General features: G+C 32.5%; 3 protein-coding genes across 6 annotated transcripts; 1 reads left to right on the top strand and 2 right to left on the bottom strand.

Annotated features, from left to right (window-relative positions):
- Window positions 1-807: 807 nt before the first annotated feature.
- On the top strand, window positions 808-5082 carry LOC146932565 (uncharacterized). 4 transcript variants are annotated; one of them, XM_085704269.1, is made up of 2 exons: window positions 808-882; window positions 3052-5082. In XM_085704269.1, the coding sequence occupies exon 2, from the start codon at window positions 3119-3121 to the stop codon at window positions 4865-4867; it is 1749 nt and encodes a 582-aa protein (XP_085560395.1). In that variant the 5' UTR covers window positions 808-882; window positions 3052-3118; the 3' UTR covers window positions 4868-5082. The 4 variants fall into 4 exon arrangements, with proteins under 4 accessions (XP_085560395.1, XP_085560393.1, XP_085560394.1 ...); XM_085704267.1 differs by having other exon boundaries at window positions 2975-5082; XM_085704268.1 differs by having other exon boundaries at window positions 808-2494; window positions 2975-5082.
- Window positions 5083-6086: 1004 nt separating this feature from the next.
- AGD2 (Pyridoxal phosphate (PLP)-dependent transferases superfamily protein) lies at window positions 6087-11474 on the bottom strand. The gene is made up of 10 exons (XM_085704266.1): window positions 11343-11474; window positions 11150-11223; window positions 10563-10630; window positions 9660-9776; window positions 9179-9241; window positions 8972-9076; window positions 8767-8817; window positions 7738-8058; window positions 6800-7006; window positions 6087-6655 (listed from the first exon to the last, which is right to left on the bottom strand). The coding sequence occupies exons 1-10, from the start codon at window positions 11420-11422 to the stop codon at window positions 6362-6364; spliced, it is 1380 nt and encodes a 459-aa protein (XP_085560392.1). The 5' UTR covers window positions 11423-11474; the 3' UTR covers window positions 6087-6361.
- Window positions 11475-13093: 1619 nt separating this feature from the next.
- On the bottom strand, window positions 13094-18351 carry LOC146932563 (DUF21 domain-containing protein At2g14520-like). Its single transcript, XM_085704265.1, has 11 exons — window positions 17957-18351; window positions 17704-17780; window positions 17140-17223; window positions 16759-16872; window positions 16552-16638; window positions 16159-16298; window positions 15982-16069; window positions 14167-14240; window positions 13915-14039; window positions 13531-13793; window positions 13094-13427 (listed from the first exon to the last, which is right to left on the bottom strand). The coding sequence occupies exons 1-11, from the start codon at window positions 18132-18134 to the stop codon at window positions 13383-13385; spliced, it is 1275 nt and encodes a 424-aa protein (XP_085560391.1). The 5' UTR covers window positions 18135-18351; the 3' UTR covers window positions 13094-13382.
- Between the last annotated feature and the right edge of the window lie 5415 nt (window positions 18352-23766).

Genomic DNA, 23766 nt, shown 5'->3' with positions numbered 1-23766 from the left:
TGAGGGAAGGGGAAGATCCTTTATGGTTAGAGTGTCATGGAGAGAGACATATTTATTAAAATAATATTAATGAAAGGTAGATTTATTTCTTACTAAATGATAAGAGTTTGACTTTATAATCTCAAAAGATATATGACACGGTTTAAACTTCTTAATTTAATTGGCGCATGACACTGATACAAGTGATAACTCTTCACCGTATACATAATTTTAGTGTTTTTGAGTCTTTGTGTATTATTTGGTTATATTAGATTTTAGATAGATTTAAACCTGTCTCAAATCAATTAGATGTTTATTCATTTATATTTCTCCAAAATTTAAACAATTCTTGTAGCTTTGTTTAATCTCATCATGTCCAAGTATGATGTAGTGTAAATAGTCTATAGGTAAAAATGTACATAGTTGATCAATCAATCTATAATCACCCACACCACAATCATAACCCTTTTGGGTTTGTTGCAAATCAAATCTTAAACAAAATCCATAACTATATCTTGCCACTTCCATTCAAGTATTTCAACATATTGAAGTAACCTTGCACGCTTTTAGTCTTCAACCTATACTTGCTAGCACAACAAACATTTAGAGACAAAAGATGCTTCATCCCTCTTCATCCCTCCCCAACATAACTCTCGCAAGTTTTGATTAAGTATATTATTAGAAGAATGACAAGTCTCATCTAAGATTTTCTCTTCAAATAAACTTATCTAGTAAAAAAAATTTGTTAAAAGAAATCTAAAATGACGAGAAAGCCCCTGAACGAAACCTTACTTGGAATGAGAATACCCATCCTACCCCCTTCTCGTTTCTCTCCGTTTCTTTCTGGTTTCTGTTCACTGATTGGATCTCTCTCTCTCTCTCTCTCTCCCCTCGCTTCTTCAGGTAACCAACTTCATCCCTCTGTTTTGTAATTGTTGAAAAACTTGTTTTTTAATTTTTTTTTTTGTTCATATTCTGCTACAACATGGTATTTTCACTTTGTATTTACATTTCCACTAAGTTCTACTCATCAAAATTGAACCTTTTGTGCTTGTGATTGGTTCTACCTCTGAAATATGGATGTGGGTCATGGTAAAAACTATTATGACCTCTATTTTATTTCTGATTTGAAAGAATTTGACTAATTAATCATGGTTGAGATTGGAATACTAATTGCACAGTATTGAATTTGATGTTGATTAGTTTAAATCAATATCCATGTTGAATTTATTTGTTATTTTAAATAAATTTGTGGAGAGAAATGCTAGTATAGGAAAGATATTTGTGCAAGTAAAGATGCTAGTTCACAAATTAGGATTCATTTTAGAACTTGCATAAGATAAGTTTGCAAAAAATCAAAAATTTGGGCTTGTTTGCATTGGCTTATCTTTGAGCTTATGCAAATAAATAAGCTTTTATGTTGATTCATAAGTTCTCACTACCCGTAAACTACTTTGACAAGCTTATGAATAATAAATTAAAGCTTATTTATTTGCATAAACTGTTTTGTATAACTCTAAAATAAGGCAGTCCAAACGGACCCAAAGTGCAATGGATAAAAGGTGAGGGGATCGGAAGCTTCAAGTTATTATATAAGTAGTGATTTGGGGAAAATGAGGGAATGCTGAAGGTATGCAGAATGAGACGGCGAGAAGCTGAGAAGGATTAAGATGGTTGCAAAAGATTGGTGAATTGAGAGGAATCAAATTTAAGTATAAAGAAACTTGATAATGGGATGCAAGTGTTTAAGAGAAAATCGTAGTTAAAAAGAATATTATGAAGCTTGGTAATTTTGTTAAAATTATGAGTGGGAAAAATATAAAGAAACTTTGAGAGATACTCAAAAGATCGTGAATGAGGTAAAAGCTAAAGCTTTCAAAGGATTATACAGTAGCATGTACCATAGCCATATTTTAGTTACCAGAGGAAAGGAAAAACTTATTTATAGACTTGCTAAATGTATTGATTGATAAAATAGACTTGCTAGAGGTAGGGCAAAGAAGATAAGACTTAGATCAAAATAAATGCATTAAAGACAAAGTGGGTAAAATGTTGGTTATGGAATAAGATATCAACAATTATTTGCAAGAGTTATTTGAGCTTATCTTATGAGATGAGCACTTGCATAAGTGTTTGTTTGGAAGATCTTACAAAAAATAGTTTGTCATATGGCCATAGACTAGTTTTAGCTTATTTTCATACACTCCTTCAGATATGTAGCTTATTGTAATGAACTGTTTTCAGCTTATGTTGAGTTACCCTCATTTCCTCCTTTATCATAGATATAGCCTATACACGACCTCTTATATGATACCAAGTGTTCATTCGATAAGTGCTTAATCAAGCTGTCTATCATTCTATCCTAATATCCTCCTTACTGCACGCAAGCTTTAACATAGTTGCGGTATTTTAGATTTATCATACAAAGCAATAGCGGAGATGTAAACTATTAGATCCAAGTTGGGTGATGAAATGACGGAATGCTCTATGTGCTATTTCAATCTGTGATGAAAAGGTACCTAAAAGTTTGTTTGAATGTTGAGTAAGAAAGGTCCAACAAGAGTGTATTATAAGTATTATTATGGTGTTGAGAATAGAGTATAGGATGAGTGCGTATATAAGAAATATAAAATCAAGAATAAATGCACATACAAGGTTGATTATATTTTGAATCCCTACAAAATACCTCTCATTTTAAGTTTAGTCTCCGCTAATTTTTCTTCTAAATTTGGTCCCCCACTTCCCATTTCAAAAGTTGGAGGAAAAGGCTTGGATTGTTGATAAAAAAACTTCTTGACAAACCTATCTATGTTTCTGTGTCAATGTCCTCACGTATGAATTGTTTATAATCATCATGATAGTAATTACGATGCAATCATTTTTCTAAGAAGTTATCCTTCTGTAGGATTTCGCTTGCTCGATGATCTTTGGCTTCTCTGTTTTCAGAAACCAGCCTTCTGATGTGTTGATATTATTTTTGTGTGGATTATTGCAGGTTGTTTTAGTGAGAAATCTGTTAAGCTGTTTTGTATATATGATACAGAAGATGATGCTGTTACTGGTTTATTACAGGTTTGAATGGTTGATTATTGCCGCATAGAAGTTAAAACCTCAAAACAGATAAGTAAACCTTGACTGTATGGAAGACCACAATTTTGTTGTTGGTCAAGAATTCCCTGATGTGAAAGCATTTCGGAATGCTATTAAAGAAGCTGCTATTGCACAACATTTTGAGCTTCGTATTATTAAAAGCGACTTGATTCGATACTTTGCTAAGTGTGCCTCTGAGGGCTGTCCATGGCGGATTCGTGCTGTCAAACTCCCCAATGCTTCAACGTTTACCATAAGAAGTCTTGAAGGGACTCATACTTGTGGGAAAAATGCACTCAATGGACACCACCAGGCTTCTGTTGATTGGATTGTGAGTTTCATTGAAGAAAGGTTACGTGATAACATCAATTATAAACCAAAAGATATTTTACATGACATCCATAAGCAATATGGTATAACTATACCATATAAGCAAGCTTGGCGTGCAAAGGAACGGGGCCTTGCCGCAATATATGGCTCTTCTGAAGAAGGATTTTACCTACTTCCTTCATACTGTGAAGAAATAAAGAAAACAAATCCTGGAAGTGTTGCTGAGGTATTTACCACTGGTGCAGATAGCCGCTTTCAGAGACTCTTTATTTCCTTTTACGCATCAATTCATGGTTTTGTTAATGGTTGTTTGCCCATTGTTGCTCTTGGTGGAATCCAGCTGAAAAGTAAATACCTTAGCACATTCCTTTCAGCAACTTCTTTTGATGCTGATGGTGGGATGTTTCCTCTTGCTTTCGCTGTTGTCGATGTAGAAAATGATGAAAGCTGGACATGGTTCCTGTCTGAGTTGCATAATGCACTAGAGGTGAATACCGAGTGCATGCCACAGATTATATTTTTATCAGATGGGCAAAAGGGTATTGTGGATGCAATAAGATGGAAGTTCACAAAATCTTCTCATGCATTCTGCATGCGCCACTTAAGTGAAAACATTGGCAAAGAGTTCAAGAACTCTAGGCTTATCCATCTTCTATGGAGTGCTGCATATGCTACTACAATTAACGCATTCAGAGAAAAAATGGCTGAAATAGAGGAGGTCTCTCCCAATGCCGGCATATGGTTACAACATTTTCATCCTTCCCAATGGGCCCTAGTATATTTTGAAGGGACAAGATATGGTCATTTATCCTCTAATATTGAGGAGTTCAATAAATGGATTCTTGAAGCCCAGGAGTTGCCAATTATCCAGGTGATTGAGCGGATTCAAAGCAAACTTAAAACTGAGTTTGATGACAGGCGTTTGAAAAGCAGTTCATGGTTTTCTGTGCTTACTCCATCTGCAGAGAGACGAATGGTTGAAGCCATTAATCGTGCATCCACATATCAAGTGCTTAGATCAGATGAGGTAGAGTTTGAGGTTATTTCCGCTGATCGATCCGATATTGTAAATATTGGCAGCCACAGCTGTTCCTGCCGTGATTGGCAGCTGTATGGGATACCATGTTCCCACGCTGTTGCAGCCCTTATCTCATCTCGTAAGGATGTCTACGCATACACTGCAAAGTGTTTTACTGTTGCAAGTTACAGGGATACGTATGCAGAGGTGTTACACCCTGTCCCTGGAAAACTCGAATGGAGAACAGATGAATCTGCTTTGGATAATGATATCGCAGTTGTGCGGCCACCGAAATTTCGCCGACCTCCAGGAAGACCAGAAAAGAAACGAATTTGTGTGGAGGACCATAATCGCGACAAACATACAGTGCATTGCAGTCGATGTAATCAAACTGGACATTACAAGACAACATGCAAAGCAGAGATGATTAGTAGTATAGAACAGTTTTAGTTGTCTGATTTTGTACTCTGTATTATGTAGTTATTTATGAATCTAGTCTACTAATTAGTATCTAAAGACCCCATGCTTAGGACACACATATTATTCAGATTATCATGTAATATAGATATAAATCACTGTATTACATCCGCTGGTGTAGCAGAAATGAAGTTTTGGACATTAGTAGGTTGTAATCAAAACCTTTTGAAGAGTGTTTGAACTTTGAAGCGTGGATTTAGGGAGGTTGAAAAATCATTAACATAAACTTGAAGAATCTTTAATCTATGTGATTCCTCACACTTGTAGCTGCCTTTCTATATTTTTTGTACATGTAGGTTTTCTTTGAAAAATAGGAATTGAATTCAGTACCTCGAAGTTTACAACACATGTACACACTGTGCACTAACCACTTGCGCCACGTTGAAATACTTTTTACACATCTTGTGCGTTTTGTGCTTAATAAACATGGTTTTACAGACAATTGTTTTCTTGGAAGAGGTTCTACAGACAATTGTTAATGAGCAACAATCTGTTTTTTTTAGAGTTAGCTACAAAATATTTGGATACAAAAACAATGCGAGGTCGCTTAGATTTTTTTTATCAAAAGGAATTAAATGCTTAGATTTTTTTTTGTTAAAAGGAAATAAAGAAAAAACAAGAAAAAGAAAATAGACTATTACATACTTGGCACTTCAAGCTTACACATTCATAACACTCAATTTGATATTTTAAATCGACTTCACATAATTTGATTCATACAACTCATCACAAACTCTAAATTTATTTTCCATTAATATATAAAATATATAATTAAAACAAAATAGTCCAAAAAGACACAGTCCATTTACTTTTTATATTTACTTTCAATCCAAAAAGACGTGAAAAGAAAGGGTATTGCACGGAAACGATGGTCAATAGCATTACAGTGATACAAGGGTAAATATTCTGTAACCCATATTTTGAGCTATAGCAACACTTTACAAGCCAATCAACACAACTATTACCTCTCTTGTGGAAACCCATGGCTGCTTAGATGATTATATATGGAACATTATAGAAACAAAATTCTCACAGTATTCACGAGGTAGAAGAACAATACTGTATTTATAACTACTTCAAGTAAGAATACATTTTTATCATGGTCAATTTTATTTTCTATTTTTCCCTCAAAATAATGCATAATTTTCTAACATAAATAGAAAAATTTCAATTGGAGGAAGACTTGCAAGTCTTTTAACGGAATCATTTACCCATTTGAATTGCTACATTTTCCATAGAAGCATACAAGACAATAAACATCGTCTAAGATGCGTTGCATCAGATTCCAGGTGCATGATACAAGGATAAAAATGAAAATGGTACGATAGTATCAGTCTCTACAACATAGTCTAAATTTAATTCTAAGGAAAATTATTCAAAACACAGCACCACCAGTCGTAGAAAGCTCATTCAGCATCAGTCCACAATAATACAGCTTGAAACCAATTGAGATATTCTAATTCATCATCACTTGTATAGCTGCTTGAATCTTCTGCAGGCCTCCAAGACATTTTCCCGGTGACCAAAGGCACTGACCCTGACAAACCCTTCACCACCAGGTCCAAAACCACTCCCAGGTGTTGTAACCACATGTGTCTTCTCCAGAATCTCACTGAATACATCCCATGAATTTTGCCCAGGGAAGTGGACCCACACGTATGGTGCACTTTTCCCCCCATACACTTTAAACCCGAGAGAATCAAATGTTTCCACTATAATGTTAGTATTTTCTTTGTAGAATCCAATAACCCCGCGCATAGCCTGCATTCAAATGGAGCAAGCCTATTATTTCGTTCGTTATTTGAAAAACACATGTCAGATAAGTTTTTTCTTCAATAACGGCGTTTTGTAGAAAAGTTCTATCTGTTTCAGAAACTTAATTAATGATCAAACAAATGAATCAACCTTAAGGCCTTCTGGTGAAAGGCAGGCGAGACCACCAGCCTGGGAAATATTTGATGCACCATTGAAACAAGTACATACAATACGGTTGAAGTCCTTGGCCACGGGAAATCCATCAGAAAACAGTAACTGCTTTGGAATCACAGTCCAACCCAGTCGAACTCCAGTGAACCCAGCATACTTGCTAAATGATGAAGTTTCAATGGCAACCTGCAAAACGACATAACATGCCATTCACATTTATATTTGACTGAATTCACTAAACATCAATAAAAGCAGATTAACAATCCTCTAAATGTTAATTCTAATTGATATTATCATTTCATTGTTTTTGTTACACAAATTTCCGTGGTGGTAAAGCAAAGATTAATCATCCAGACTATCTAGAAAGGTATAAATCACTTGTATAAGTAAGTTGACAAAATTTTCCCAAAATAATGTAGCACAGTTCAAAGATAGCTTTGAAAATTTAGTCCTCCTAAACTATTTATAATAAAAAAGTATCCGAGGAAGTCAGCACTAAAAGTAAAAGGTCCACATGGCATTATTGGATCAGCTTGATCAAAGATAGTCTCATGTTAGAAACAAGAGATTTCTGGTAAACTATGACAATAACTAAATCTAGAAGGAATGAGACATGTTGAAAATAAAACAGGTATAATAACACACAGACACACACATACTCAAGCTAAATGTAATTTCTAGCAGAAGTCACTTGTCCTTAGGTTGAGAGGAAATAATGTGTAATCAAGAAGAATCCACTGGATGCATTCCATCAAAACAATTTATATGAAAATAGTTTGACTTTATTTTACCTTTTGTTATAGAAAGAGCTTATACATAAGCACTTGTATGACAAACATATATGTTATAAGCTTTTAATTAAGTTGTTAGTCCAAACATGGTTTAAATGCTCAGAATCATATTCTAGACTGACTGACCTCTTTGGCTCCGGGAATTTCAAAGATGGAGCGGGGGTTGTCGCCAGAAATATACATAGCGTATGCTGAATCATATACTATTATAGATCCATTGTCCTTAGCAAACTGAACTAGTTGGACCAGTTGCTCCCTTGTTGCTGCAGCACCAGTAGGATTGTTTGGAGAACAGAAGAAAATAATATCTGGCCGAGAAAGAGAGGACAAATCAGGAAAGAAACCATTTTCTGGATTACACCTCATGTATTCAATGTTCGCAAACTTTTGAACATCCTTTTGGTAGAGACCAGTCTGGCCCATAATTACACTCGAGTCGACATAGGCCTGAATATTAAAGATCCGTTATTTACAGAAAAGCTACAAGAAACAAAAGGCCAGTAAAGTGTTCCCTCACTTTCCTAATTTTAGGTATTATTCCAATCATAATGCATTCATTTTCTATGGAATTCAATATAGGTTTGCATAATTCCAAATAACAAATAAACTGCGAATTTCTACAAATAAACACTCATCCAACCAGTTTAACACAGTTTATTACACTACAATTAAGCCCCCGTAGGAAAAACTCAGATTCAATCCACATGTTATTTTTAAAATAATTATTTCATAATGAAAAACAAAAATTTGAGTCAAAGTTGAAACATCATTCATAGTGACTTACTGAAACTGTATGTATCATACACATGTTCACATGTCACTTTTTCAAGTAATGAACAGTCTTTCCATTCAAGGTTTTCCATTAAAAAATACAGAAAAAACCTTTCTCAAATATTAGAATAACATTCTTTCAAGTCCTCTTACTTTACATAAACAAAATATACAACTTGATGATCTAACTACTTTGTATTATATCAAATGCATAAAAAAATCGATTAATGAATTAAAATCAGTTAGCACATCACACACTAAATCAATAAAATGTGACAATTGGAACAGAACCAAGGCCACCATTTTTGGCATAATAAAACCTAATTGAATGCTTAAGCAAATGATGAAAAGATAATTATAAACCAGGATATAGATATGAATTACCGGGTAGGATGGATCCTGCACAGCCATTTTCACATTCGAACCGAAGACAATCTGCCACAAAATGAAAATAAAAGAAAGAATTAGTTACATTCACATAAAAGGGTATCTGAACTCAAATAATAATAGCATGTAGATCAGGAGAAGAACGCAACGGATAGAATAGGTGATTTAAGGACATAAACTATTCAAAAAATACAAAATGAACCTGGAGACGAGATATATCACACTTTGCTCCATCTGAGACAAATATATCATCATCTTCTATGCCAAGATCGGGGTAAAATGTTGACGCAATTGCACTTCTTAATGGCTGCATAGATTAGGGATGTCTCTCAATCTTCCAAGCATCATAAACTTAGGTAAAAAGTAGGCAAAAGATGAAAAACTTCTCAAAGATATCACTGTAACATACCTTTTCACCCTGTTCAGCTCCATAACCACTATATCCTTCTAAGGTTGACAATGCATGTGATTTCTGAATAAACAAAAAAAAAAAAAAAACATTTTCAAATGCTCAGTTTTCAACAGGTGAAGGGTTTAGGGTTTAGAATCAATAAATTGAATTAATAAAGTAGTATTTACAGTTAACAATTCTACACACACCCTGCAAAATATTAAATCTTTACGATCGATAAAAAAACAAGCTTCAACAGAAGCAACTAGAGACACAACGTGAGATGACAACACAAAAGCTCTGGTGAAAAAAAAAAAAATCAAGGCATCGGATGTCGTACTATGATGAAATTCATCAATAAATAATAATAATAATAATCAGAGGTCCAAATTCAACAGAAAATGATAATCGCTGTTATAAAAAATACAGAATAGACTATTCTACTGTCCCAAGTGCAAACATGAAAGATACATCAGCGTCACTCACGCAAAAGCTCTACCTTTGCCAATGCAGAAGTTATGACTTCAGGAATGGGTTCAGTAGTATCACCAATCCCAAGGCTTATTATTTTTGCATCAGGGTACTTCAGCAAGTGTGCAGACCTTCTTCTAGCAATCTATTTTTTGCAATAAAATGGCAAACAAAACAAGGTCAGTGACGAGGAAGGAAGAAAAGCAGTCATCATATAAAAAATTAACTACAAATTTGGAGGGTGTGAAAGAGATAGAGATTTGCATATACATAAACCAAACGAATGAATAAGTAAAATGGTACATATTTCTACAATTCTTTCTTATTTATCCTTCCTGAGGTAGACCACAAAAATCAAATTTCAAGTAAACCAATTAATCACAATTGTTTTTTTTTAGGGGCAATTGTTTTTGTTTTAAAAGTCGTATGACTGACTGTTGAACAAAGCCAACTTCTTTTAAGTTACTTCCATGGCTCCAAGATAATATCATTTACGAAGAATTTAAAATTACCCGACTCACCCATGGTTAAGAAAGGGAGAATACTGATCACCAAAAAAGAATGCAGCGGTTTAAATATTATCTTTCATACACTTAAATTAAAATTATTCTTTCCCCCAAAATAGAATTACAATTCTTTATCATATATAATGGGGAACTGAACCTGCATAGTACAATTCTAACCTGGATTGAGGCATGTACATTGGACACTAAAACACAAACATTTTTTTAAAAAAACTATTTTAGAAAAGAGCATCACATGGGAAAAAATAAGGATAGTGACTGAACATAAACTATACATTAAAAAAACTAAAATGACAAGTGAATTAATGAACTACGGTAGTTAAACTAATTAACCAGAAATTAATGTTTTAACATATAAATGAAGAAGAGAAAGACCAAAAGCATATAGATCAAGCAACATGACATACCTCAGGAAAGAGATAGCCAGCTTGAAGTTTACCCAAATTTTCATTGCGAGAGACCCTTGTCTTGTAGGCTTCAAAACAAAAAGGGCATAAACAAATTTAATCTCACTCAAAAACTAGAACGATAATAATTCAATGGAGCAACTAGCATGCTCATTATCAAGACTAACAAAGTAATAAACCACTACTGAAACCCTTTCAACACACAATCAACTAAAATAATTGAACAGCCTGAAAACGCTACCTACCCAAAATATCATTTGATGAACTTGCCAACTAAAAAAGCATAAAAAAAGGAACCATATCTATTGTCTGTTTAGATCAAGCTAAAAGTGAACCACTTCCCCTCATGTGCACCTCAGTTTGTTACAAATTGAAGAAAAAAAATATATACATCGATTTTGATATTCAATAAGTTAGAAATTTTTAAGAAAAACAAAAGGTATTTTATGTTTCTTTACCATAATGAAAGTGAATTTCATAAAAGTGATTTTGAAGCTGCTCAAAACATGATATTGTTCAATCTGAAGTAAAATTATAAATGACAATAATTAAACCGAAATGATAAGATTACAGGGCAGGTTACCAACCAGTCTCAGCTTCTTGGGGTGTAGCAACGCATTTACAAATGCTGACACTCTTCACAGGCAATGAAACCTGACTCCTGTGGAAGAAAGAAAAAAATCAATATTTGAAAGAGTAAACAGAAAAAAAAGATATAATTTTTGAAGAAAAGAGTTAAAAAAACAGCAATGGGTCTGATCCGAAATGAATGATTGGTACCTGGAATTGAAATTGGAAGGAGATAAGAAAGAAGTTGAAGAAGAAGAGATTGAAATGGTGAGGTTTTGGGTTATTGACATTTTGGATTGGAAAAGAGTGTAGTCAGTGTGCGCGGCGTTGAGTGGGTGAGTTATTGCAGCTTTTTGATTATAAACCCTGCCAAATTCTAACATGGACCATTTGATAAGTACTCAATCATCTCTCACCGTCAGATTTATTAACTAATATGCATACTGCTATCATGCACCTTCCTTCATTATTTTTCTCTCTCCTAATTCAACCTTAGACAATAATTTGGTGTGAGTGGTGCATCATTAGATCTGGTGCAACTTCAAAATCCAGGGTGGTGAAACATGGTCCATCATAAATCATTTTTCCTTAACTTAAACCAATTGAGATACTCAACCCTACTATCATAAACCATTTGACAACCTTTGTGTGTCATTGGTTGGTTTTACCATTTGACAATCTTTGTGTGTCATTAGTTTTGTTTGTGTTTTAAAGCCAACAAGTGTTCTTAGAACATTTTTTAAGCAAAAATTATATAATATTAATTTTATTTGTGTTTGACTTATATTTTCATGACAACTTTTTTTAATTGGATTCTTTAAATAATGTCGTTAAGCATTTGTTAACTTGATCTGATATGTGTTGTCCTATAATGTAAGTTAAACTAACCAAAATTTAAACAATATCCTTAAAACATTTGCTAATGTGAACTATTGTGTGTCGTTATAATTTGAGTTGAGTTAAACTAACCAAAATGGTTCACGTGATGTGCGTGTTGCAGAAGTGGCATTTCTTTACTATTGTTTTTTCACGTAAAATGTTAGTAGTATTTTATCATGGGAAGTTTTTCAAGAATGGATGATCGATTCAAAGCAGCTAATTGCATTTGATGCATGTATTGATCATGCCATCAAACTAATATGAAATGAAAACGTTAACAATTTTTTTACAAAGGAAACTTGGTGATACTGTTTGGTTTTAATGATATGCAAAAGACACCAACCGACTGAATTAACAAATACACAAGTTAGAAAATCAATGATGTTTAAAGAGAAGTTACTTGATACCAACTGATTACTGACTCACTGATAGTTTAAAGAAAAATACTAACAACACAACACTCTTTTTTATCTTGGGAAAAAGAAAAAAAAACACTCTTTTTAACAACCCCTCTAAGACTCATTTTCTTATTGAGTGAAGCTTATATAGTATTTACCTTTGATAATAGGTCTTACTTAAAGTGGTGAGATTCACCTGAATTTCATTCAATAAGAGAGCGAGTGTTAGGATTAATCTAGCATAAAATAAGAGAAATTCTATGAACTCTCTCTTTAACATTTTTTTAACACTCAATCTTTCGTTGAATGAAACTCATAGATTTCACCACTTTATGTGAGATTCATTTTCAAGGTATGAGACACATAAATTTCATCAAATAAAAGAATGAATTTTCATAACACTCTTAAAATAATGTTGTTCTTTGTTGCAATAATATCGCTATGTATTTTCTCCTTGGTCAAATTCACGAAATGTTCTCGCGAAATAGGAATGTAATCCAAACAAGTATACAAAGAATAGGTAATTATTAAAATAAAATAAGAAATAGGCAAAACAGCTTTTGTGGTTTAATTCCGGTATTTGTGGAATACACCCCCGCAGTTGGTGTTAATTAACCAATAGAATGCATTCGTGAAGCATTCGGCATAATTTCTTTCGCTATACTTAGCATTATCCATCAACTATTTTCCCAACTAAAAATATACCATGATTTGCTGGCATGCCTCATTGCCTTAAAGACACATTAGTGTACCGCATACATCTCTAAAAAGAAAGTTTGACGTACAAGTATTAACAGCTTTCTCGTCCCTACAATTCATTACTGATGTTCTAATCACACCTCAGGTATCTTTTTTGAAGGAACACCTCAGATATCTAAACAGCAGCTCTCACCCTAAACCACATTATCTAATTATCTATTGAATCCAAACAATAGAAATTCCGAAAACGCTATGTTTAATGAAAAAGCCATTGTCATGAGTCTTCAAAATGATGATCTGTCTCATCAAATATCTCCTCCTACAGAAAAATAGACGTGAGTAAACTGTCTACAAGTAAATAAGCTTGTTTTCTACCAAGATTTCAAGAGTGGATGAGGTTTACTATAAAATATAATTATTACCTGTAAAAGCTCTTCAATAACATCCTCCATTGTAATTATTCCAACAGCTTCTTCTTCTTCAGGGATATTTGGAAGGGGACTACCATCTATCTCTAAAATATCTGAGTACATATTTTTTGACCATTTTCTGCTCCGAGAACCCCCATTCGACTTGTTCGTATTTGGAAAGCTTTTCCACTTTTGGATTGGTATCTTGGGTTTCAAGACTTTCTCTTGGAGAGGCTTTTCACCATCAATATCCACCTTCACCTCTCTCACAGAATCTATTTTAAAAGCATAAGACACACATCATTAAACTTGAAAGAAAACTTCAGTTCCAATGAGATCTAATTAAAATATTTGCAGAAGACAGACTAGTTCAAAATGTTAAAAACATGTTCTTACCATTTGAATCATTTTTGGAAGATGGTTGCTTGGTTTTATCACATTGTCGTACAACAACGGCCATGTGACTATGCCCCTTCTGAAACTCATTCAAAATGTCATACAGCGGCATACTTTCTGGAACCCTGTCAACATATGTAATTTTAAACAAGTGTTCAAATTATGGTGACATAATGCCAACTAAGTACATTATGAAACTTGTTAGGGCAAGTGTGAGGTGAGTAGAAGTCCCACAGGATATATACAAGATACCTTGGAATCCTGCGTATGGTTACACTCTTTACAGGCGATTCATCTTCTGGATGAATAGTCAACAAGTTCTTGATCTACAATTGTGCAGCACATATTCAGAAATTAAAAGGCAATACTAATAACTAATAACAAACACAAAAATAAAAAGAACGAGAAAATACAGATCAAATGAACAATAGAAAAAATATATAGAGAAAAGAATGGCACAAAAAACTTCCTAACATATAAAATAGTACCAAACAGAATCGTAGGAACAAAATAAAGAATGCATGTAGGTATGGCTTACTCTCACATAGACCCAACGAGAAAATAAATAATGTAGTTTTGAGGCAAGCCATACCCAAAGTCTACACAAGCAGCATCATTTTTCAATTGCAAAAATAACTTTGGCCTGTATGTCCTAAAATCGAGTACATGTGTTCTACAACCACAAATATCACAACTGGCTTAACTAATGATGGCTTATTTACCAGAATCCTTGTATATTATGACTTGTGTAGCGAAATTGTTAGCAAAGCAACCAATTATTTTATCTGCTATATCATATATGACCCGAAGACTTGAAAGCGATATATATCTTACTAGTGGCTAATAGCCGACCATCAAATTACAGATCTCAGAAACCTTAAGAGTGTTATTTGGTTATGGATAACAGCATACTAAGATCGTTTCGTAGTGGACCACCATGCAGGAGGCAGTTAAAACAGATTTGCTTCCACCATCTCCCCAGGAATGACATAAATATCACAAGACCTTAGACTGAAACCTAGGACCAGCTCATCACACATGGAGATGGTTTTTAAAATAATTTGAACCATATAAATGACTTTTCTTGCTCATTCCTATAGAAAGCTCAAATACTCCACAGCTGAAAAGAAACATCGATAATTTTTAATCGAGTATCAATTGAACGAAAACATTAACAGTCATTGTTCAATCTATCCTAAGAAACATTATTTCCATCTCCTCTGCTCTCTAAATACTTCAGAGTTCAGACCTGTTCTTTGGTTAGTAGAAATTCTAGCCATGCCAATAGGGCAAATGTCCTCTTAATATCTTAACACAGTCTAAAATGGCCACTTACGGCTCTAAAATGAAATGATAGAAAATAAGATTCCTAACGGGAGAAAATATTAATTAGAGGAGATATTATAGGGTCAGTAGTGCCCAAGGTAGAAAGTTTACATATAATCCTATCATCTGTAATCAACTCCAATAACATGACGCACCATTTTTTTTTTTTATTGTCGCGCAACCTGTATGCCACAGCATTTGTTTATTTTCTTAAAAAACCAACCCCCTTACATTGCACCTGTTATATACTCAGCATGAAGTGTATCTGATTTTCAACTTAAGTTGTCCAATAATTTATTCAATTCCCTAAAATATCTGGTTATTAAGAAGAATTAATATAAGTATATAACTCATTATGAGACTCCAATTCCATGAAATGGTATTGTCTAGTATGGAGGTTTGACCCTTCTTTAATTTATAGAACTCCAAGTGATGATATTGTCTCACGTGGAGGATGATCATCAAGTTAAATTTCTTTGCAAATAAAGAGCCTTAAAAAAGTGAATCATGAGAGTCTGATAGTTTTCAGGTTGACAGTTTTGATCCAACAGTAAAAAATGGTTGACCTGCATATTAATCCTCTGGATAAGAAAGTTGTCACATTGAATTTTTATTAAAAAAGAAGGTGCTTCGAAAAAATTGAGTCCAAGCTGTATGTGGGTTTTACAGCATCTTTTCATCTAATGGAAAATGAGTGTTCTTCAGTGCTAATGGATTAAAGAGAGAGAAAAATTAATATACCAGTATTAGTCCAATAATGTTAGTAGATTGCTCATAATAGACTGGGACTCTGCTATGTCCTTTCTCCAATATTTCAGTCATCAGTTCCCTGCTCGGTAATAGGTATTTAATTATGAGTAAAATTTGCATAAAATACAAAACTCAGCTTTAATATATAAATAGTTTTGCAGAAATTACCTATCAAGCTTTGAATTAATATCAATAGCAAATGTTTCAGATATAGGAGTCATAGCATCACTGGCTGTCTTCTCACTGAGTTCAAGTGCCCCGGCAATTATTGTTGTTTCATCATGTGTCAGTTCCCCACCTTTTCCAGCCTAATACAATTCAATCATGAACAGAACCACAACCATGTGTAAGCATGAATTCCAAGTGCAGTGTTAAAAAGAACCAGAAGAGAAGTACACATATATCCCTTAGTGACATTTCAGTCAAATTACATATTTACATTAAAAAAGAAAAGGTAGAATAAAAGTGGCGCTCTAATGTATGACATCATACAAAATTTGTTCAATCACAAGAGCAAATGAATAAAAACACTGTAAAACATAGTCAAATGCTGATACAGACCTCATTACCATGCAAATCTACTAGTGTTTTCAACTCGGCTCTACGGAAAAGGGCTTCATGTCGATGACCCAGCAAATAGTCTAACAACTGGAAAATCAAAGAGACAGAAAAACTGAGAAGAAAAGAAAAATAGGACAGAATATACATTAATTTTCCTCCTTGTTTATTCAAATAAAAGTAACAGAAATTACGCTCAATGTATGTCACCTTGCTAATTGGAAAAGCAACTGGATAACATATCCATACAAGCACGCGGACAAAAGGAGTGACTGATGCACCAATGGCCAAACCATATCGAGAACAAACTGATTGGGGTATAATCTTCACACAAGAAGACATGTGTTAGAGCCCTTTGTCAGGAAATGATATACAAGAACACTAAGATATAGGCATTCATGTTATCATGTTATGTAGTAGACAAAGAAATAGCATGCATAAATCCAATATAAAAAGTATTAAAGCTGAAAACCAACATTCAATATGGCCCTAGGGAGAGATCCTTGAAAATTTATGGGACGAAGAACACCATCAAGATAACATGATATACATGTATTTCAGTTGAAACATATAGGGAGAAAACTTTCTCACCTCACCAAAGAGAAGAATCAACGTGACTGAAATCAGGATAGCACCCCAAGCAGTAACAAGACTATCAAGAAAAATAGGAAGTGCCTGAAAAAACCAACAACCATGGTTTTGAATACTAAATTCATATAAGAACAACATACAAAGTAGCATATGATTGTAAGCCTCCTTCGAATACTATTGAATACTGAATCCATATAACCTTCTTTGAATATTAGTATTGAATACTAAATCCATATAAGAACAACATACAAATTAGCATATGATTGTAAGCCTTCTTTGAATATTACACGAATTAAGCATTTATAGTATATAATTGATTATGTATAACTATATTTGGATTAATTTGTCTTCAATAAAAGAGGGCATGCGATTTCAATAAAAAAGGGCATATGATTTCAGTTCTTGTTTCGATTCGATATACAGCTTAATTAATTGTTTTCATATAAGTTATAAGTTGTTTTGATAAGTTATCCTGAAGATTTTATGAAAATAAGCTTAAAATAGATTATGGAGCTTGTGTCAGTAGATAAACTCAAAAAAATCGATGAAAAGAGGTAGTAGTACCTCCATGGCGGCGGCATTGCAAATGAGCAAAGTACAAAGCAATAAATGCTGATTTCTCACAACAGGTAATATCTTGACTGCATAATAGCAACAAAAAACAAGCACAGAATATTCCAAATCAATAATAAATGCATAATTCCAATAACATGAAGCTGCTAAAGTTATTCGAATATTCCAATAAATAAAATTGGATACGGTGTTAGTTCTAATTTGAACAAAAAAAAAAAAAAAGTAGTTAGTTACGTTACGTTACCGGCGTGTTTACGATCGTGAGGAGTACCAGACTTAGCAAGAACTTCAAGATCAACGAGACTGAGAGACATGAGACCTAAGGTGAGTCCGGACATTAAACCGGCGAAGACCACCAAGAAGATGATAACCAATATGTGGATGAAGAACTCCGATTCGCAGCATGTGTATTCCACCGCCATTCACACTTTCTCTCTTCGATTAACCGCTTCAGATGAGTTCCATCACCGACTTCATTTGTTTCTTATTTAAGAGGAAGATATTGAGAATTGAAAAGAAAAGAAAAGAAAAGAAAAGTAGTTAGCGTTTAGTGGCGTGTGTTGTGGTAGATGGAGTTTTTTAATATTAGCTGGATTCTGTTACAAAGAAAGAAGTGTGTGAGTTTGTTTGTCCTAATGTAATCAAGACAATAACCAAAAGCCAAATTATGGTTATCGATTGGGGATCCTTTCCCTTCCTTCTTTCTCTCACGCACTTTCCGCTTCCATGTCATGCTCCTTTAATCATCATTATTTTCATTCATTAACTTGTAGTAACACAAAAGCTAGCAATTTTTTTTATTTTTTGCTAATAAAAATTCAGGAAGAGAAGATATGAAGACTTATAAATGTAAACTAGTATGGACACCCGTGCCAAGCACGGGCTAGAATTCCGTCAAACATAAGGGAGATAATATTGCGATGTAGCAAAAGTCAGTTGAAGTACAACATTAGATGAAAGAGTGCAGGTTGAACATCAAAGGAGTGAAAAACTCATATACCTAAGCTTTAAAATTTTGGACGAAAATGTGGTCTCATTTTCAATGTGTGGTTGGCCTTTCTCCAATGTGTCGATCCACATTAGTGTTTGCTCCTCTAGAAAGCCCAACGGTCGTATGATATTATGGTTCAATGTTGTGGGGGAGCGAGAGTGTTCTAGGTGGTGGATGATGAACACGGGGTGTCTGACACTTAACGGAGAGATGTTAATGTGTTAAGTGTAAGTTGAAATTTCACATTGTATGCAAGAGTAAATGTGAGCAACATATAAATAATATGATCCATGTCGTAATGCCTTGAGACTTTGGATGAAGTATGTTAATCTCACTCGTGTGATTGCTCTTAGTCTAATATGATCATACAACTCAATTTAGACACTCACAGAAGTCCCAATCCCAACACTGGTGAAAATATGGTGTCAATCTCACCTGTGAGATTTCTCTTGGTCAAATATGATGATCAACCATTATAGGCTTGCTGAAAACTCCAAACATTATGATGAACTATTTTTTTAGTTTTTAGATGTCATTAGTTTAATTTTATTATATCAAATATTAGTTTTTAGATGTTCACTTTCATGAAAGAAAAAAATTATCCAACCTCTACTATTTCAGATATCTTCACATTTGGTCTTTGGTGGGATCTAGTAATAGAAAAATGCAGACGTGTTATGTTAAGATAACAAATTACATGCTTATCAGACATTTTAAAACGATGTGATATTTTTTTAATCGACTCTTTTTTTGGGTGAAATAATTACTAATAAATCTTCAACTCCTTTAACTATCCCATAAAATTATCAGTAACTCGATCTATTCCTAACACTTCAATGGACAAAACATGCACTACTATTTTCCCTTATCATTTCTAAAACTTTAAATTTCTTTTTTATATTTTTTCATTTTCTAATTTTCTTTCTCTTTTTAAGAAAGATAGGATCATAAACCTCCATCAATCAAACCACTATTTTACCATGTTGTGCCTCTGGTTGACCTTATTTGGCTATGTCATCAGACCTCATACGCAAGAGTCTCACATTAGATGCAAGTAAATTTTGAAAAACAAATATGTGAGATGACTAATATACATAATGCTTTAAGGTTTTGGGTGATGATGTGGTGTCATTCTTGTGTGCTTTGTGATGATCTAACTCATTATAGGCTCCCTTGAAACTCTAAATATTTTGATGAATTATTTTGTTAGTTTTTTCAACGTTGTTTGTATAATCTTTATATTAAATTAAAGTTTTTTATGTGTTTCGCTTTATGTAATATTTTATCATCAATCTCTATTATTTCAACTTCCTTCAGTTTTGGTCTTCGTTGGGATTTCACCATAAAAAACGTTGATGTGTTATGTTGAGTTGACAAAATACATGTTTATTGGATATTTTAAAATGTTGTGCCGTTTTTTAATTGAATTTAATTTTTTCGTAAATTAATTACCCAAATATCTCAAACTATTTCAACAAACCGATAACATTACCAGAAATTCACTCTATTCCTTATAACCTCAGAGACAAAACACACAATTCTTAGTTTTTTTACCACTATCATATCTCTTAATCTCAAATTTATTCTTCACGATCTGCTTTCTTTTTATAATTTTTCTATCTCTATTCTCATGAAAGATAAGAATAGAAACCTCAATCCATTAAATTACATCAATCCAACTTTTTGACCATGTTGTGCCTCCGTTTGACCTTATTTAACTATGTAGTATGTCACATAACTACGGACAGAGAGAGAGAGAGAGAGAGAGAGAGAGAGAGAGAGAGAGAGAGAGAGAGAGAGAGAGAGAGAGAGAGAGAGAGAGATGTTAATGTGTTTACTGAGTTAAAATTTTACAATAGATAGAAGAGTAGATGATGAATAACATATAAGTGAAATGACTCATATATATATTTTTTTAAGGAAGACTCATATACACGTATCTAAAGATTTTGGATAAAAATGTGGTGTCAATCTCATTTGTGTGGTTTCTCTTAGTCTAATGTTGAATACAATCCAATGTAAGCTTCATAGAAAGTCCCAACATTACGATGATTTGTTTTTGTTAATTTTTAGGTGGCATTTATGTTAATTTTTTTTTATCTTACATTTTAAATTGTTTATGTCATTCACTTTAATGGAATTATTTTTTTATCAAAGCAATATTTTAAATTCCTTCACTTTTGGTTTTTTGGAGGATTTGAAAAAGGAAAAATGTAGATGTGTTATGTTGAGTTGATAAAATACATGTTTATTAGACATTTTTAATTTATATGACATTTTTTTAATGATTCTAATATCAAGATTTAATTTTCAACACTGTCAATTTAATTTAAAATTATATTGAAAAACCATTCAAATCGTATAATACCTATATTGAAGCCAATATTCCTTGTTATCAGGTCAACTTAATAAAATTTTAGCTATTTTCAATAAAAAATAATTCAATCTTATTAAATATTTTGATTGTGGAGATATTCATTATCATTTCTCTCATGTTCAAATTCTTTTTTCTATCTTTTTTCAAAAAAAAAATTCTTTTTTTTATCTTCTTTCATTTCCTAATTTACTTTCTCTTTTCTCATGAAAGAAATGAACATAAACATTCATCCATTAAATCACACTAAAGAGAGCGATGTTAATCTGCCATATGAGTCGTCGTGAGCTTAGCTCAATTGATAAGGATAATGCATAATATATGCAAGGTTCAGGGTTCGAACCCCAGACACCACAAAAAAAATTGTCATATGAGTTAAAGTTCCATATTGAATGCATCAATAGATAAAGAGAAACATATAAGTGAGATGATCGATGAATCTAATGTTTTAAGGATTTGGATGAAGATGTAGTGTCAATCAGAATAATGTGGTTGTTCTTAACCTAATATGATCATACAATCTAGTTCATGCTAGCTTTTATCTTGGATTCGATTTATGTCGCTAATCTTGGAAGAGTAGATGAATAACATATAAGTGAAATGACTCATATACATGTATCTAAAGATTTTGGATAAAAATGTGGTGTCAATCTCATTTGTGTGATTTTTCTTAGTCTAATGTTGAATACAATCCAATGTAAGCTTCATAAGAAGTCCCAACATTACGATGATTTGTATTTGTTAATTTTTAGGTGTCATTTATGTTAAAAAAAAAATTATCTTACATTTTAAATTGTTTATGTCATTCACTTTAATGGAATTATTTTTTGGTCAAAGCAATATTTTCAATTCCTTCACTTTTGATCTTTGGAGGATTTGAAAAAGAAAAAATTTAGATGTGTTATGCATAGTTGATAAAACACATATTTATTAGACATTTTTAATTTATGTTACATTTTTTTAATGACTCTAATATTTAGATAGAAAAATTACCCAATAATTTTTAACTGCATCAACAAACCCATAAATTGAAAAAATGCATGTTTTTTTTAGAAATTTTAATGATTGCTAAATTAAGGTAATGATATGATGGGTGATGATTGATGAATGAGTTACATAGGTATACATAAAAAAATGGTTTATGGTAGATGATTTATTTTTTATTTTTTTTATTATCTAAATCATCAATTTTATCTAACTTATAGGCAATAAAAAAATAAATCATATGTGAAAGATCAATTTCAATAATGTTAATTAACCTCATATTTAATTATAAATTATCACGATTTAATTTTCGACACTGTCAATTTCAGCAATATCAAAACTTTCTTTGAAAAAATCCAATTTAATTTAAAATTATATTGAAAAACTATTCAAATCGTATAATACCTATACTGAAGTCAATATTCCTTGTTATCAGGTCAACTTAATAAAATTTTAGCTATTTTCAATAAAAATAATTAAATCTTATTAAATATTTTGATTATGGAGATATTCATTATCATTTCTCTCATGTACAAATTCTTTTTTTTATCTTCTTTCAGTTCCTAATTTACTTTCTCTTTTCTCATGAAAGAAATGAATATAAACCTTCTTCCATTAAATCACAACAAAGAGAGTGATGTTAATCTGTCATATGAGTTAAAGTTCCATATTGAATGTATCAATAGATGAAGAGAAGAATATAAGGGAGACGATCCATATATCTAATGTCTCAAGGATTTGGACGAAGATGTAGTGTCAATCAGAATAATGCGTTTGTTCTTAACCTAATATGATCATACAACTTAGTTCATGCTAGCTTTTATCTTGGATTCGATTTATGCCCCTAATTTTTTATCAGATTAGGTTTACGTCTCCTAGTTTTGTTGTTGTTTTTTCTCCATAATTTTTATGTTAAGAAAACTTGTTAGAAAAGATGCTTAAAATATCAATTATTTTCTGTTTTTAATTTAAAAAATGTCTAGAATACTATTTAAAATGAAAGACATAAGATTTTATTGGTCATCATATGTTAAAATTTATATATTTAATGTATTTAATTAAGAAAAAAGATATCCTATTAAACAAAAGTTTTTTTTAATGGCAAAATTTAGTAATTAGTTGTTAGATTAATTTTTCTTTCTTTCTCAGAACAAAATTAATTTTTTTCTTCTTCATCCGAGTTTGTACCAAAAACCTCTAACATTATGGAAAAACACAATCAAAGAAAACCAATAAATACATTGAATTAGACAATTGATATTACATTAATTGCTAACGTGATTTTGCATCTTTTGTAGAAAAATAAAATGAGACTATTCATAGCATTATAATTAAATTAATTATATAATCTGACATAGTTTTAGGATTCGGTTTATTTTATCAAAACAAATTGACCAGAAATAATTTGAATTAATTCTATTTTAGAAGCAATTCAAAGGTCCTTGCAATGACATATATTCATACTCATTATGGTCCTTGCATTTTAGAAGTAATCCAATGGTCCTTGCAATGACATCAATGGTACGTGTCCGATTTGAGAAACGAAAAAAAATGAAAAATAAAGCTCAAGGAAAAATGTCACGTCAACAACTCAACATGCTAGTTGAAAGTTGAGCGGAAAAACATTTAAAATTTTGCTTGTTAAGAAGTTATATTTGTTGTACAAAAAAAATATATATTTGACTTACTTGTCAATAAATAAGTG

Source organism: Medicago sativa, chromosome 4 (genome assembly GCF_051527215.1).
Source record: "Medicago sativa cultivar Bolivia chromosome 4, Bolivia_mono, whole genome shotgun sequence".
Classification (NCBI taxonomy): Eukaryota; Viridiplantae; Streptophyta; class Magnoliopsida; order Fabales; family Fabaceae; genus Medicago; species Medicago sativa.
The sequence above is the reverse complement of the archived record's forward strand: the minus strand, read 5'-3'. Positions and strand labels throughout refer to the sequence as shown.

Coding starts and splice junctions, on each gene's coding strand:
- LOC146932563 (XM_085704265.1), bottom strand. CDS start 18,134: ATGGCGGTGGAATACACATGCTGCGAATCGGAGTTCTTCATCCACATA. Junction 16,299..16,551: donor TAGATTTGCATGGTAATGAG/GTCTGTATCAGC, acceptor GAATTGTATTAG/GCTGGAAAAGGTGGGGAACT. Junction 13,794..13,914: donor TTCCAAAAATGATTCAAATG/GTAAGAACATGT, acceptor CTTTTAAAATAG/ATTCTGTGAGAGAGGTGAAG.
- AGD2 (XM_085704266.1), bottom strand. CDS start 11,422: ATGTCAATAACCCAAAACCTCACCATTTCAATCTCTTCTTCTTCAACT. Junction 11,224..11,342: donor CCTTCCAATTTCAATTCCAG/GTACCAATCATT, acceptor TTTCTTCCACAG/GAGTCAGGTTTCATTGCCTG. Junction 9,242..9,659: donor TAACTTCTGCATTGGCAAAG/GTAGAGCTTTTG, acceptor TTGTTTATTCAG/AAATCACATGCATTGTCAAC.
- LOC146932565 (XM_085704269.1), top strand. CDS start 3,119: ATGGAAGACCACAATTTTGTTGTTGGTCAAGAATTCCCTGATGTGAAA.